Source organism: Siphateles boraxobius, unplaced genomic scaffold (genome assembly GCF_051911475.1).
Source record: "Siphateles boraxobius isolate OS27281-9 unplaced genomic scaffold, OSU_SipBor_1 130, whole genome shotgun sequence".
Classification (NCBI taxonomy): domain Eukaryota; kingdom Metazoa; phylum Chordata; class Actinopteri; order Cypriniformes; family Leuciscidae; genus Siphateles; species Siphateles boraxobius.
The window spans coordinates 48,684,863-48,701,128 of record NW_027508734.1 but is presented as its reverse complement, the minus strand read 5'-3'; the positions used below and the strand labels follow the sequence as shown (position 1 = coordinate 48,701,128).

Below are 16,266 nucleotides of genomic sequence, written 5' to 3'. Positions count from 1 at the left end.
TACAAAACCCCATGGCTTCGCTTTCAAAAAATAAATGCGAAGTTGAATACTTTATTTTTATTCTAATCAAGTAAAAGTAAAAGTACCACAATTTAATTATACTAAAGAAAGTAGAAAAAATCGTAAAATCTACTCAAGTACTGTAACGAAAGTATTTGTAATTAGTTACTTTCCACCTCTGGTTTGGTCTGAAGCCCTGATGGCCTGATAACGGCAGAGGTTTTCCGCAAAGATTTCTCAAGGACGAAAGATTCTTCATTGGACGGGAAGAGCTCGATTTGAGAAACTGCTCACTGCAGAACAAATGGGTGGAGCTTACAGGTAGCTCCTCCTTGCTAGAGCTCCAGGAAGGAGGAGTGAGTGTAATTTGGGTCTAATGGGTGGAGCTAGAATATCCAACCACATCCTAACCCTACCCACAACTCTATCCTTCCACCCCCTTGGAGCTCAAGAGAGGAGGAGCTGGACTAATCCCACCCCATTGGAGCTCCTTAGAGGAGGAGCTAGTCGTCATTTGACTCTGTAATGAGTACCACTTGCTAGATTTTTGACATGTTGGGATGGGACCAAATGCTGAAAACTGTTGAGGAACATAGATGAGTTTCATATTTTATATCTTTAAAATAATCACATTTATTAACCTATTTCTCTGGCACATGTAGTTAGCCATATGTCTACACAGAAGAAAGCCCTGTCTAGATGCAGTGCGGTTTGTGTCAAGCCATTCTTTAGTTTGGTTGTCTCTGAAAGAGATGAAATGTAGTTTGCAATAAGCGCTTTAAGAATCCGTTCAACTGAATCAGCGGAAGTCTATTCTTCTGTTGCGCAAAACTGAGGAAAATGTTATGTTTTGATGTTTGGTTGACCAATCAGTGGAAAGGGCCGTTTCATTCCTGCTCCCATGTAGGGATTGAATATTCAAGCTGTTTATCCATATTGGTTTTATGGTATTTCTATTTGGCGAATTAGAACAAAGTGTGAAAAAACAACATGAGATTAGTTTATGTTCATGGGAAAGGGCAATTATGTAATAAATTATTTTAAATTATATCAAATTTTGAAGACAAAAACGAGAAAACTATTTAACCGAAGTTACCATAGGGGTTTGAAATTATGTTCCGCACATGCTGTGGTTAAAACAACACTGTATTCTTTCTGTACACATGCATACCGAACCGAAAGACTTGTAACAAATATTTTCGTTGTGTGATAAATGCGTGTACCATTACACACCCCAAGTAAACATTCACGTAGGGGGGGAAAAGTGTGTGCACCCTTAAATGTGATATTTTTTTTTTTACATGTAAACCATGTTAGGCTTTTGTTTTGCTTAACTGAAGATCAGATTAAATTATGTGATTAATGGTAATTTATGCAGAAAGTCAAAGAGTTCATATACTTTTTCCTGCAACTATAAATGTTGCTATTTTCCTATTGTACCAAAAAAAAATCTAATCTATATGAAGACCTCTTTGCCTGAGCTGCTTTGTAAATGTCCATTGACATCAGATCTAATCAATAAGAGAGCAAAAGGTTAATTCCCTGTTTCAGAACATCTGTGTCACAATCACCTTTTCTCCTCTTTCCCCCACATCGCCCTTGTCTCCCTTTAAGCCTGGTAACCCCTGTAAAAATACAACTTCAAGTAATTACAAATGCTTGGAGGCTCATCGGTTCAGGGGTAAAGAACTTCACTGAATTTGTTTAGAGCTACTAGAGGGCACAACAGTTGCAGGACGTTATCCAGAAAACAAATGACAAGCGTCAACACACAAGCAGAACATTAAGATCGACAACTCACATCCATTCCAGGTGTTCCAGCAGCTCCCTTCAAAAAACAAGGAAGAAAAATAAACAAAAAATAAATAATATTCTTTGGAACGAGAATAGTGAATATTGTGATCATTATTGAATTGGCAAATAATTATCAATGTTTTTTTTTTTTTATTAAACATTAAAAACTATTTGAGTACTTACAGGTAACCCATATGGCCCTCTGGGTCCAGGATCACCAACATCACCCTTCTCACCCTGTGACATTGAACAACACCTTTTATATAAACAATATGTTGTATTGTATTCATGCATAGTTTCTATCCTCATTTTTGTAATTGCACACAATTATCCAGCTAAGAAAGCAACAAAAACAGCAACAAACATAAAAACCTAAATAAAACAAAATAAAATAACTTACTCCATCTCCTTTCGGACCTGCTAGACCAGGAGCCCCGATTGGTCCGTCCATACCCTATAAATAAGAGAGTGTATGAGGTTTTGAATCTGGTTTTATAAAAAAACGTGGGTAACGCTTTAGATAACAGCCCTTAAAGTACTGCATAATTAAAACAAATTTACAGTGTGACTTTCGGTAATTATATTGTACCTATAAAGTACTTACATGTAAGTATAAGGGAACAATATGTACAGTTTTGGGAATAAAGGGGTAACAACCATGATAATTAACAAATTATTTATACTGTAAGTACAACAATCTTACATTTGAGAGCAATTTAGTGAGAACATACACAGCATACCTTTTATAGGCTTTTAAAAAAATTACAGGGTATATATCTATGCATTTATACAGTTTTTTTTTTTAACAAAAGTGCACTGAAAAATAAAACTATTGCAACTTTTGCTTAAATTAAAGCAGGCTGTAAATTAAAGTGGTGCTTGTTACCCTCTTGTTCCATATACTTGGTAAGTATAAAAATACATACTCAGAAACCTTTATTTGAAAAAACAACTTTATTTCAAAACAGACTTAACACTTCTTATTCATCTAAAACATTTTTTAAAATAAACTTTTGGTCCCACTTTATATTAAGTGGCTTTAAGTACTATGTACTTACATTGAAAAATAAGTACAATGCACTTATTGTGTTCAGGTTGTATTGTAAAACACTTTTGCTGCTATTGAGGTGTGATATGGGTAAGGTTAGGGTCAGGTGTCGTGTTATTGGTAGGTTTAAGGGTAAGTTAAGGTGTAAGGGAAGGGTCAACTATGTAATTACAAATGTAATTACATAAATTAATTACAGCTGTAATTACAAGCTGGTATTTTCAAAATATAAGTACAATGTAATACAACATGTATGTACACAATAAGTTCATTGTATCAAATTATTAATTTCAATGTAAGTACATAGTACTTAAAGCCACTTCATATAAAGTGGGACCAAACTTTATATTTCAAATACATAACTAAATGAAACAAGAGGGTAACAAGCACCCCTTGAATTTACAGCTCGCAATGTCACACTTACCTTGGAACTACAAGAGGGTAACAAGCACCGCTTTAATTTATAGCCCTTTAATTTATAGCCCGCAATGTCACACTTACCCTATGACTATATGAAACAAGAGTATATTTCTCCAGTATTTTAAAAAAAATTGCAATCGTTTTATTTTTACTTGCCTTGAAACATGTAAGCACAAACTAAAACATCTGCACTTTTGCTATCCAAAAATAAATAAATAAATAAATAAATTACTGTATAAATGCACAGATATGTACCCTGTAATTTTTAAAAAGCCTATACAGTATGTATTGGTATACTATTATTACATAAACGTTTGTTCTGGCTAAATTGCACCGAAATGTAAGATTATTGTATTATAATAGTAGAAAAAGTACCCCTTAGTTCTAAAATACGTGCAGTATAAATAATATGTTAATTCTCCTGGTTGTTACCCCTTAATTCCCAAACTTTTACATATTGTTCCCTTATGCTTACATGTAAGTACTTTATAGGTATAATATAAAGAAAGAAAGTTTTGCTGTAAATTCATCTTAATTACGCAGTACTTTCTGGGCTGTTATGTAAAGCATTACCAAAACTTGCATGCTGTCACTGTTGTGGTGCGGGTTGAAAAGGCTCCAATACAAACGTTTACTAATAATTACTTCCAAACAGTTTTAAATGGGAAGACGGGTTGACGGGCAGAAGATTAGCACACACAAAAACACTGTAACAATAACAAGAACTAACGAGGACTGACTGAACTTGAGCAAACTAAATACAAGCACAAATCAAACATAACAAGGTGATCATAGAGGTGACACGGATGATGAAGACGAGGAACAGGTGAGTAATTGAGGGAGTGAGTTCAGGTGTGGAGACAAAGAGGATTCTGGGAAGTGAAGTGCAGACGAAGACAGACTGGTGCAGACGATGACTGTGACATTACGCCCCCTTCAAAAAGGCGTGACCTCGCGCCGTAGAAGATAGACAGGGATGGGGGGGTGTGCACCCTAAAGGCTGATTATGGCATGGCCTAACGGGGGCAGCAGGCCGCCAGGGCGGAGCAGGCTGCCAGGGTGGAGCTGGCAGTGCAGGTGACCAGGGCGGAGCAGGCTGTGCAGGAGGCCAAGGTGGAGCAGGCTGTGCAGACGGCCAGGGCGGAGCAGGCTGTGTAGGTGGCCAAGGCGATGAAGACCCTTCTGGCGGCCATGGTGGTGAAGACCCTTCGGGTGGCCATGGTGGAGACAACAAAGGGAGGAGCCATGGAGGAGGCGGGGCTGAAGACTCCAGGGCGCCGACTGACGGGGGCGGAGCAGGTGGTAAAGGAGACCTGGGTGGAGCCGGAGAGCCGACGAGACCAGGCGACGCCGAAGATCCAGCAGGACATGGCGGGGCGGCCGGCTCAGGCGACTGAGGTGCAGGATGCAGAAGGGTGCAGTGAAGACAGAGGGAGTGTGGACCAAAGGGGAAGATGGCGGTGAAGCCAGAGGAGTGCAGTCCAGAGGTGAAGGAAGGTGGACGAGTGACCAAGGTGGATCCGGGGGGACAAGGGAGCCTGGCAGAACTGGTGCACTGAAGGGCCACCGGGGAGCAGAAGGAGGTAGGACCCAAGGAGACGTGACTGGACTGTTGGGCTGAGGCGGAGTTCTGGTCACTCTGGCTGGGTAGACGTGACGTGAACAGTCTCTGGCTGGGCAGACGAGACGTGAACAGTCTCTGGGTGGGCAGACGAGACGTGAACAGTCTCTGCACCATCGGTGAGGGCTCTGGGCTGGACATGACCAGCGGTGAGGGCTCTGGGCTGGCAGGTTGTGTTCCAGATCGGGGATTGAAGCTCTCCAGACACCGGATAACAGTCTCCCTCCAGTTCAGTCCGGTGGTGTCTGGGAGGTCGATCTGATGGTGAGAAGTGGCCCTGATCTAGAACAAGGTACACAACCTCTCGTCGTCAAGGGTGCTGTGGAAGGCAGTGCGGACAAAGAGAAACCCCTTGACGAACGAGAGGAAGTGTTGGCTTCTCTATGCCAAGACGATTATTTGCACCCCTTTATCCATAGGGCGGTCGGTTCTTCTGTCACTGTTGTGGTGCGGGTTAAAGAAAAGACTGAGTCAAAAGGCTCCAATACAAACGTTTACTAATAATTACTTCCAAACACGTACAAACAGGCAGACGGGTTGACGGGCAGAAGGTTAGCGCGCACAAAAACACTGTAACAATAACAAGAACCGACGAGGACTGACTGAACTGAAGCAAACTAAATACAAGCACAAATCATACATAACAAGGTGATCACTGGTGACACGGATGTCGAAGACGAGGAACAGGTGGGTAATTGAGGGAGTGAGTTCTGGTGTGGAGACAAGGAGGATTCTGGGAAGTGAAGACAGACTGGTGCAGACGATGACTGTGGCACATGTCAACACAGTTCAGAAAAGCAGACCATAATTTTGAGCAATCAGCTCTTCATGTAATTTTTTTTCGCAGACTTTATCTTTAGCAATTAATCATGCAAATACCAAAATAAATACACGGATGAACATCAATAATAAATAGAATGTTAATGGATGAGTGAGTGTTAAATCAGTGTTAATGTCAAACTCGTCAGCAGAAAAACAGAGTAACTCTTGTTGTTTGATCTTTCACTGTCACATAGAGCTGAACATTGATGAAGCATTACCAATAATGAGTCTAACCACATTCCCCATTCACCATAAATGTGTCACACATGACCCATTTTGGTATTTTTTAAGATGTAGGAGGCTTTGGGTGGAGGGGGATAGGGGGGTTGGTGAAACATGGCTTGAGACTCACCCTGGGTCCCAGCTTGCCATCCAAGCCAGATGCTCCCTGTGCAATTATGGAAGTATGAATGGAGGTTTGAAAAGTGCAATTAGAACGTGATGAATGAAAACTTAACAGCTGTTAACAAAGATAAACAAATAGATGTTTAACCAATACACAAAGTTTAAGGGGCAGCACATGAGGCTTGGTTGTCTGCACAAGTCACGACAATGAAAACATTAATTTATAACAGCAAACAAATGGACAGTGGGGAATGTGGTAAAGGTTAGAAGATGTTGAGTCAAAATAAGTGGGGATAAAGCACTTAGATCCTAGGATGCACGGCTGTAGTGTACTTACAGGGAGACCCAGTGGTCCTCTGTCACCCTTATACCCAGTCTCCCCTCGCAGTCCCTTGAGACCATGCAACCCTGGTTCCCCCTAAATAGGTGTACAGACAACAGTTTAGGGAATGCTCTGTAACATTTACTCAGAAGCATCTTGTCTTTTGATTTTTGGACAAATATCACAGGTTGAAATCCTCCTGAATTTGCACCTGATAGTCTACAAAGACTTGGATGACTACAGTGACTAAAAAAACACAGTGGGAGTTAAGATCAAAGTGATGAGAAGACCTGCTGCAAGTCTCAAAGCATTCTGTATGTCCAAACTAACACTGGGAAAGTAACTATTTTCATGTTTGACAGAAGGCGGTTTGCTCTATGAACAATTCATGCCAAGTATGCAGCATGCCTTAAAACACCAAATGTGGTAATTCAGAAAGGCATTAACTTGAAATTAATTAATTAGCAACAAACTTAAGAGCCAGGCATGCCTGTGACACTGATATCAGCTATAGCGCAGATATGCTCCAGCCAGTAATGAAGTACCTTTGGGCCAGGGAATCCATGAGGACCCTGCAACACAACACAGCATTAATAACTCTCTCGCATGCACTCACTCACTCACGCACTCACTGACTGACTGACTGACTGACTGACTGACTGACTGACTCACTCACTCACTCACTCACTCACTCACTCACTCACTCACTCACTCACTCACTCACTCACTCACTCAGTCCTTATAATTTGAAGCACTAAGTTTGAAGGTCTGGAATAACATGACAATACATTGCAGACTTTCATAACTGTCTGAATGTATAGAGAACAGGGGCAAAGAATACTTTTTGTGATGCTTATAGGCTATTTGGATATATCCATTGCTAAAATAATAAATAAATCTAAACATTCCTTAAAACAAGATGAAGTTAAACTTAATAAATGTAATATATTACGACTGGCAAATTGTTGTTGCTTCAAGCATAAATGTCACTAAATTTTGGCAGAAAAAATGCCAGTTGGCCAAGAATAGATTATCTTAAAATGATTACCATTTTATACTTTTTCTGTTGTGCAAGGCATCTTTAACTCACCATGGGTCCAGGTGGACCATGTGGACCAGGTGCTCCAGGGGGCCCAATAATCTGTTAATGCGAGCAAGATAAAAAAATTCCATAAGTGAAATATACACAGAAGACATGAGGGACAACAGGGCACAAAGATGGAGAAGCTGTTTAAATAATATGACCCTCAATTATACCTCAACAGTAAGGCCCAATTTAAGGTAAAGTGATTTGACATCATACATGTAAATTGATGATAAAACATTTACTCTCAGAACATGCACTGACACCATTCAAACTGTCACTCTGATAAATACTAGTTGTCTACAGCTGTTACTGACTGTGAGTTAGACAAAAGACTACGCATGTATACTAAATTCACATTTTGGTTGGACACTATTTTGGCTGTACTTACTGAGGGTCCCTGAGGTCCAGGCAGGCCAGCGTCTCCTTTGTCTCCTTTCAGACCATTCACACCCTGCAGGCAACATTATGGAGCCATGACTTAAATAATTTGACAAGCCATTAGGCCTATTCAAGATCATACATTTTACGTTATGATTAATATCACAAGTATCAACATATCTCATGCTCAGAACATTTTACCTGTAAGCCAGGAAGACCCACTGATCCCTTTTCTCCTGATATTCCAGGGATACCCATATCACCTTTAGAACCTTTGTGACCCTAACAACATGTGTGGATTATATTAATTGTGATAAATTATTATATAAAAAGATATTGTGAAATTGTGCTTAGATAAGGGTCAGTTGACAGACAATAAAAGCTATATACAGTAGGAACATTTTGGTCCTCTTACCCTTTCTCCATCCAGTCCAGGAAGTCCAGGAACGCCCTGATCACCCTGTGAAAAGCAATAATATTTCACTGAAATGGACTTCAGTCACATTGTGATCTTTGTCTTCAAAAGGTTGTAGTCACAAGCTCATACATGCTAGACTCTTACGTAAGAACCTCATTTAACTGCTCATAATGTCCACTTTGTTAATAAATTATATGGTTACCTTCATTCCCTTTGGTCCAACTGGCCCAGGAGGTCCAGGGGGGCCCTAAATCACACACACACAAAAAGAAAGAAAACAAGAAAAATTCATTTAGCAATTTCCCCAAATAGTTTTGTGTGTAGATCCACATAATTAAACAAAAAATACACTTAGAGCACAAGGGACACGTTTATTACACTTTTTTTGTTACATATGAAACATGACACGTGAGAATGTGGGAGGCCATGTGTCATTTCTCACTTTCTATGTTAACACGCATAGGTTTTATTGGACTGGTCCAATCAGAGCACTCTGAATACATATAGCTGAGAAAGGGCCTGAACCACATTCAGATCTACTTTGATCCTTGTTACATAGGAGATAAGTCTTAATCTCAAATCAGATAAAACAAGTGTTAACGAACATTGGCACAGCAAGACACAATATTCTGTAAATAAGGCACTGGTAAGAGAATTGGCAGAATTAGGGGTGAAACGTGTATGTATGGTAGTGTTGAATTCATGCTGAGCAAAATACAGCACTCATATATATAACACACAGACAAAGCAGAGGTGCATTACCGTAACTGTAATAGTAGTTATCTTCTGTAGGCAGTCAGGAAGAAGGGAAGGTAAAAGATAAGATTACAGGTATGCACAAGACCAACCTGTGTGTCATATTTTTTGTCTGTGCCAGTTATTTTACCAATACCAATACCACTACCACTGCTACAGATGTTTATCCATTATGCATTTTTGGGTGTTTATCTAAGTTATTGTGAAGTCAATTCAGTGTGAAATTTTATGTAAATCCTTATTTTATGTCATAATTATTATCAATTACTTTAGCAGAAAATATGAATTGGGCACTTTGGTTTGTGTTGTGAAAGTAGCTGTCCTAATTTACGCAGTTTATAACAGGTTAGAAATATTATTTCCAATGAAAGGTCATAGACATGATTCCACTAACCTGAAGGGCCTCTTGAATGTTTCCATTGTAGTCTATGATTTCAGTTGTACCCTGTTCACCCTTCTCCCCAGGTGGCCCCTGAATAACAATTATATTTTTATTGAGTGCGGAAATGTAAATGCCAGAACAATAATTGTCTTGCGACAATATTCTCATTTTGAAGCTTCTCGTACCTCATTATCATAGAAACCCAGACTAGTTCAAAGCAAACCAATGTGCTTAATCAAATAATTTGCTTGAAATAGTAAACATTTCGGTAACACTTTACAATAAGGTTCATTAGTTAACATTATTTAATGTATTAACTAACATGAACTAAAAATACATTTGTTACTGTATTTGTTCATCTTTGTTAATGTTAGTTAATAAAAATAAAGCTGTTTATTGTTTGTTCATGTTAGTTCACAGTGCATTAACTAATGTTAACAAGATTTTTATAAAGTATTAGTAGAAATGTTAAAATTAACATGAACAAAGATGAATAAATGCTGTATAAGTGCAGTTCATTATTAGTTCATGCTAACTAATGAAGTCAACTAATGTTAACTAATGAACCTTGTTGTAAAGTGTTACCAACATTTCAAATAATAACTTCACACCATCACAAAATATCAATTCCTTTAACAGCTTTATAGTCCTTTCATGTGAGAACTTTACTTCAGGAACTTCATCACAGTTATTTTTCCTTCCACAGTCACTCATTTATTGACTTTAGCTTATTTACCAACTTGTTTCATTGCATAATGCCCTGGATTTGTGAATAATCAATAAATCCTGCCCTTTCTGGTTTCATTCAGTCAAGACCAACCTTAACCCAATTACGTCAGCATGACAAGTTCATATTTGGGAGCAAACATTCAATTCTGTATACTCTTCTGTATTTTACACTCTGAAAGATAATGATGAAGTTTATACTCAACAGCAATCAACTGATGTCAGAATAAAGCTAATTTATAGGTCAGTGTTACATTTGCTAGTCAGAGTTGTCAAAAAGTAATTTGTAGACATTTATTGACTTTACTCACTTGTGATCCCGTTGGGCCTTCACCACCTTTGTCTCCTGCATCCCCCTGCAATTGTAAATTATGGACAGAGATTATATTTAGTCATTTAAGACAGTTGAATATTTTTTTATTTGTTATAGTAATATGTAACACATGTTCCTTGTTTTAAGATTTTAGCTTCAAATTTGAATTATTTTTTACTTTCTTATGCATGGCTTAATGAAACTGACCTTTGAACCTTTCAGGCCTGATGCTCCTGGTTCCCCCTGTTCTCCCTTACAATTATTTAAAGACAGTTAAAGATTTATCATTTAACAACATATTTGGAAGCAACCTGATAAAATATCTACGGATCTGAGTGTGGTCAGGTTAATCATTGTTCATGGTACTGGAAGAGCAATAACAAGATTAAATGCTGGTGCTAAAACAAAGAAATGTCTATTCCCTTTTCAAAGCCCCCCTTGAGAATTACATAGGTGGTAATGTGGTTTACACCATATAACATTTCCAGCCCGAGATTTTTTGAGGTACCAATTAAAGATTGATATTTGAGCTCTGGAAATGCAGACTGCCTGTAAATTAATGGCATTTATCTGATATGTAGTTGGGATTCCTTATGTTTAACGTGTCTTGCCTTGTTTATACTGACACACACACACACACACACACACACACACACACACACACACACACACACACACACACACACACACACACACACACACACACACACACACACACACACACACACACACACACACACACACACACACACACACACACAATTAAGTCAGAGTAACCTCTGTGGTCATGTTTGACAATGGGCCCATACAGGGAACTTACAAGGGAATTTATTCTACATAAATGGCTTTTCCCATCATTAGATGAAAACTTAAAAGCACATATTTACTGCTCATCTTACCTTGTGTCCTACGGGACCTGTCTCACCACGTTCACCCTTGCCAGAAGGTCCAGGTTCTCCTCTCTCTCCCTACAAAAAGTGATATTCTTTATCACAGCCTTTCCTATAATAAAAAAGCCTAAGATGAAACTTTCAAACTGATCTCTCAGTCTGAATAAGCTGGTCTGCTCTGCTGGTTTTTAGAGATGACCAGCTAAACTCCAGCTTAAAGGTGGACACGTAGATACTATAATTTTACAGAACAAGTAGAATTTGCACATTCTGGTTCTCAACCAGGGGGCCAAGGCCCACCAGGGGCCTCTGCAAAACTTCCAGGGGGCCAAGTCCCACCAGGGGCCTCTGCAAAACTTCCAGGGGGGCCCCAGTAAGTCTTAACATTATTAAATTTTTGTTATATTAACAATCTTAAATAACACCTAAAAAACAAAACAGTAACAGTATTTTTGAGTTTGTTTAGTTCATGTCAGCTTCGAATATTGCCTTGGACAAAGCAGGGGAATGGAGTCAAAGAGGTTGAGAGCCACTGAAATAGACTTTACTCTTTACTCTCTCCTTCATTTATACTGATTTCATTTAAATGTCCTGTAGAGGGCAGTATGACAGCACATGCTATATCTTGACAGGCACTGACTGGAGTCTCTTCATAGATGCCTCTCTGCACTGCCTTTTACATAAACCACACCTTTAATCAAATACTAACTTAATATGTACATTGGCTTAATAATCTAACTAATCATAAAAATCTGGTAATAATAGTTAAAATTAAATCTTCTCTCAATAAGAGTTTGCAGAGTAGTGATCCCATACATATTGAACAAACTTTTGTAGTCATTTGTTGTTTGTTAATTTATAGTCCTTAACAGAGCACAATATATCTTAATGAAACCACAAACCACGACCATCACATTAAACTGCGATTTACCACAACTGGTGGTGTTACAAACCCACCTTAGTTCCTGGCAGGCCTGGAAGCCCAGGCTCACCTTGAGGCCCAAAGAAACCAGGTTCACCCTGCATACAGAAGCCACAAATGGAATTATCTTTCAGTCATAGGACTCAAGTTAAGTATTCACAACTAAATCAACTTACACTCTGAATAAAAAAAGCGAAGCATTTTAGACAAACAACTTTCCAAAGCATTCACGTCATACAGTATCAAGCCAACAGTCTTTTTTTTGGACTAATTTGAGTTAATAATTGTCTAGATTCTAATTAAAACCTGCAAATGGCTTTTGTCATAAAATATTTGCTCATCTGCTATTATGGCAACTAACATTCATATAAAATTCTTATTTAAGAGAAATTATGTGTTAGTTCATGTTACTACACGAGAAAAGGAATGTTGCTAATATAATAATAATAAACTCCTCGACGTGATAGTGCCATTTAATCAAACATTCTAACCTCTCTTATTCAATGAATGAACACAGTGTGCACATGTAAGGGTCTCAAAAAAACATTAGAGCACCATTTTAGTACAATGTTAGCATCCACAGCCTTCAGCCTCTAAGTAAAACCATAAAATGGATGGGATTTTTACAAGGCCAATAGGCTGCAGGCTTACAAAAGAATACAGGCAAACAAACCAAAACAGCAACAAGCATTAGCCCATGCCGGTTTGAGCATTCTTTGCATTACAAACTATGGAACTATGGAGAAATCCATCGCTCCAGTGAATTTCCACTCATTTTCTCATTATTTTAAAAAATATTGTTTTCCAATTTGGAACATAAACATCTGCAATCAGCTTTTAATTTTCAGTTCAGAAGGCAAAAAAGAAAGTTCCATTACAAAACACCAAGTGGTTGAATGACTTTAAGTGACTCTGGTAAAGTGTGTACTGTATGATTGTATGACACATTCTCAGGGGGTTTGTTTGATTGTTGTGGAGACTGTTTGAAATATAATACAAGCCAGCGACACAAATATTTTTTTTGTGAAAATAAAGGCTGAAGCTTAAAAATAGCAATGAAATAAGTCAGACATCTAATTTCTGTAGTGTTAAATCTTACTCCGAGACAAGTCTTTACATGAATGCAAAGATAAACTGGGTCAAGTAATTGTCTGATTCACTGATGAATCATTAATGGATGAATCCATAATCAATGAATCCTGATAACGTGCATTTGAATAAGCCGATGTAAAACACACTCCATTCAAATGCAATAACTAATTGAAGCCATACAGGTTAATGTGAAAGATATATGGAAACAATACAGTTGTACTTCAACAAGTGTTACGGAGTCTATAGACATGGCATCCGTTGACAAGCTGCTGGGTATGGGGAGGGGTTTTAGGCATGAAGACACAACATTTACCTTAATCCCGGGGAGTCCAGGAAGCCCTGGAAGTCCTGGCTCACCCTATGTAGGAGAAGTGCAACAAATTACAGCCAAACCAAGCCACCACTACTGGCTGTGAGCCTGGAAACCCAGCTCAACTACAATAGGTTTCCTCTAAGGCCACAATATCAAAATAATGGCCCTGGTTTACATTCTAAAGTGAAAATCATCCAGATTCCCCAGTTTAAGTAGAGGCACATTGGCTATCTAATGGTGTTGCAGTTGGATTGTTGTGGATTAATGGTCCAGCTATGCACAATCCACACTGACACGTCTTCAATTATATTTGCGTTTTCTGCTTATGCTAAATAGAATATCAATCCCATTAGACCATAGTTATATTATTATTAAGGCTGTCGATTTAACTTGTTAAATTCCCCTGTGGTGAAAATCAAATTTAATGTTGTTTATATGTCTATGTGGGGTTTTTAATGTGCTTTAAGACAAACCATGTACAAATTCATAACTCAGCACAATTGCTGAGTATTTTCTCTTTAAAATTGCACTGAACCAAAGACAGTCTCAAAAATGCGGTTTGAAATCGCTGGTGTTTCTGACGTCATAAACTACCTTGTAACCAATCACGTCAACGTGCAGCTGGCTTTAGCATATCATTAATAGCAAACTAGCAGGGAGTCTCGAGAGATGCCAGGTTATCCTGGTACATTTTTCTGTTGATATAGATATAGATTTGTAGTTTTAGCAATATAACGGGTGTGTGATGTATATTACGATGTTATGATGAACTAATATGCCTTTCTTCAGTGAAAAATCTTTTAAATATGTAATTTTGGTGATCAAAGATGAGTTTTATATTTTACTACAGTTTAATTGAATTAATTAGTTATGGAAAGATAATGTGAATAAAATTATTTAATGCATTTAACGCACCAGCCCTGCCCCAGACCTACGTAGGTCATCTTACATTTCATACAGTTTATTAGTGATGAAACAATTCACTGCGTGATGGAGCCTAGAACGCAGTTAGAAAGCCCCTCAAAGTCAAGATATCAGGGCAAAAATGTCTCAAAATGTCTCTGCAAATGTGATGTGTGCCAAATAGTCCAAATGTGATATAATTTTATTGAACAATTTAAAAAATATATGTAGTTAATATTGTGTTAAATTTTAGACACAGTAGTTTCTGTTTTGTTATTGTCTCAATTTTGCCAACAAGAATATTTTCTGTAAAGCCACAGCAGAACTGTTGTGCATCTCCGAGCCACACATAGCGGTGTTTAGTTTCTGAATGAATCAACATTTTAACCGAATCAATTGGGTGAACCAATGATTCAATGGCCCATTCATAAAGAGAGCCATTTACTTTATTCCTAAATGAATCAGGAGTTTGAATGAATCGAATGAATGAATGAATGAACTCAATGACTTAATGACTTGCTCATTTAGATATTTAGCGCCACCAACTGGCAGTTTTAGTTTCTAATTTAAAGTATTAATCCATAAAAAAATAAAAATAAAAAAAAACATATTTTGAGGATACGCATCCTTGTGTAATTTTAAACCTGTATGACTTTCTTTTTTGGGGGGAACATAAAATAAGATCTTTTAAAGAATGTTGGTAACCAAACTGTTTTGGTCTGTAAATATATCTAAATACCAATTCAGATGTTACCTTATCTCTGTTACCTTAAATTAAATGTTTATCTCTGTAAAGCTGCTTTGAAACAATCTACATTGTTAAAATGCGCTATATAAATGAGGATGACTTGACTTGACTAGATGTAGCTTCTGTTTAGGCTGTTGTAACCTTAAACGTTTGTATAATAAATTATATGTTGAATCATATATATATATATATATATATATATATATATATATATATATATATATATATATATATATATATATATATATATATATTTCTAAAGCTATTTTTTTAATGTCTATTTGATGCTTTTCTCATTTAACACAATAATGCCTTTAAATTATCTTTTGGGGATCAACATTTGATGCCAAATTTGATGTGTGATTAATTTGGCGATAAATTCGATTAATTAATCAGCACATCATGTAATTAAATAAGATTAAAAAAAATTACTGTCGCTTGACAGTCCTAATTATTATATTACTTTGGACACAGTATATCATGAGAAAAGAGGAAGAAAAACTAAATCCTCAGAAGCACTAACATACCACGTAACCATGATACAATTCTGTTGTTAATTAGCTCATGCTCTGCTGAAATAAATACACATGTGAAAAGTGAGTAGGCCTGGTGCTCAAAATGGTGCTGTTAAATAGATCCCAGACTGCAATTTTAGAGTTGTATGTTTACACAGCACTTTTTTTAAGTGCTGTAAATGTGATGAACATTTCTGCAAGAGAACTCAAGCTGTTCTCTTGGATTCACACAATTAATTTTGTAGAAGATTGATTATTCAGTGAAGCCTAACGGTGTTTTAATTCTAAACAGAACAAGTAATAAAGTGTGATGCAAACATAAAGAAAAAAGACAAAGTAGACAAACTATAACAGCATTGTGTAGAATCCTGCTTTTGTGGCTTATGTTGGAGCAGGAGAGGAGTTCGATTCTTAGTAAATGAATAGTCTATACCAAGGTGTAGTAAGGCAC

At 37.6% G+C, this 16,266-nt stretch overlaps 1 protein-coding gene across 1 annotated transcript in view; it reads right to left on the bottom strand.

Annotated features, from left to right (window-relative positions):
- The window catches only part of col25a1 (collagen type XXV alpha 1 chain), a 206,830-nt gene that overhangs the window by 58,167 nt on the left and 132,397 nt on the right, over positions 1 to 16,266 (bottom strand). Inside the window, exons 11-29 of the mRNA XM_077229671.1 lie at positions 13,650 to 13,694; positions 12,280 to 12,342; positions 11,332 to 11,400; positions 10,640 to 10,684; positions 10,431 to 10,475; positions 9,406 to 9,483; positions 9,018 to 9,041; positions 8,458 to 8,502; positions 8,253 to 8,297; positions 8,039 to 8,119; positions 7,848 to 7,910; positions 7,463 to 7,513; positions 6,918 to 6,944; positions 6,388 to 6,468; positions 6,058 to 6,093; positions 2,195 to 2,248; positions 1,978 to 2,031; positions 1,802 to 1,828; positions 1,572 to 1,625 (exon numbers count right to left, since the gene is read on the bottom strand). Of these exons, the coding sequence (XP_077085786.1) occupies positions 1,572 to 1,625; positions 1,802 to 1,828; positions 1,978 to 2,031; positions 2,195 to 2,248; positions 6,058 to 6,093; positions 6,388 to 6,468; positions 6,918 to 6,944; positions 7,463 to 7,513; positions 7,848 to 7,910; positions 8,039 to 8,119; positions 8,253 to 8,297; positions 8,458 to 8,502; positions 9,018 to 9,041; positions 9,406 to 9,483; positions 10,431 to 10,475; positions 10,640 to 10,684; positions 11,332 to 11,400; positions 12,280 to 12,342; positions 13,650 to 13,694 (987 nt within the window). The remainder of the gene's footprint in view (positions 1 to 1,571; positions 1,626 to 1,801; positions 1,829 to 1,977; positions 2,032 to 2,194; positions 2,249 to 6,057; positions 6,094 to 6,387; positions 6,469 to 6,917; positions 6,945 to 7,462; positions 7,514 to 7,847; positions 7,911 to 8,038; positions 8,120 to 8,252; positions 8,298 to 8,457; positions 8,503 to 9,017; positions 9,042 to 9,405; positions 9,484 to 10,430; positions 10,476 to 10,639; positions 10,685 to 11,331; positions 11,401 to 12,279; positions 12,343 to 13,649; positions 13,695 to 16,266) is intronic.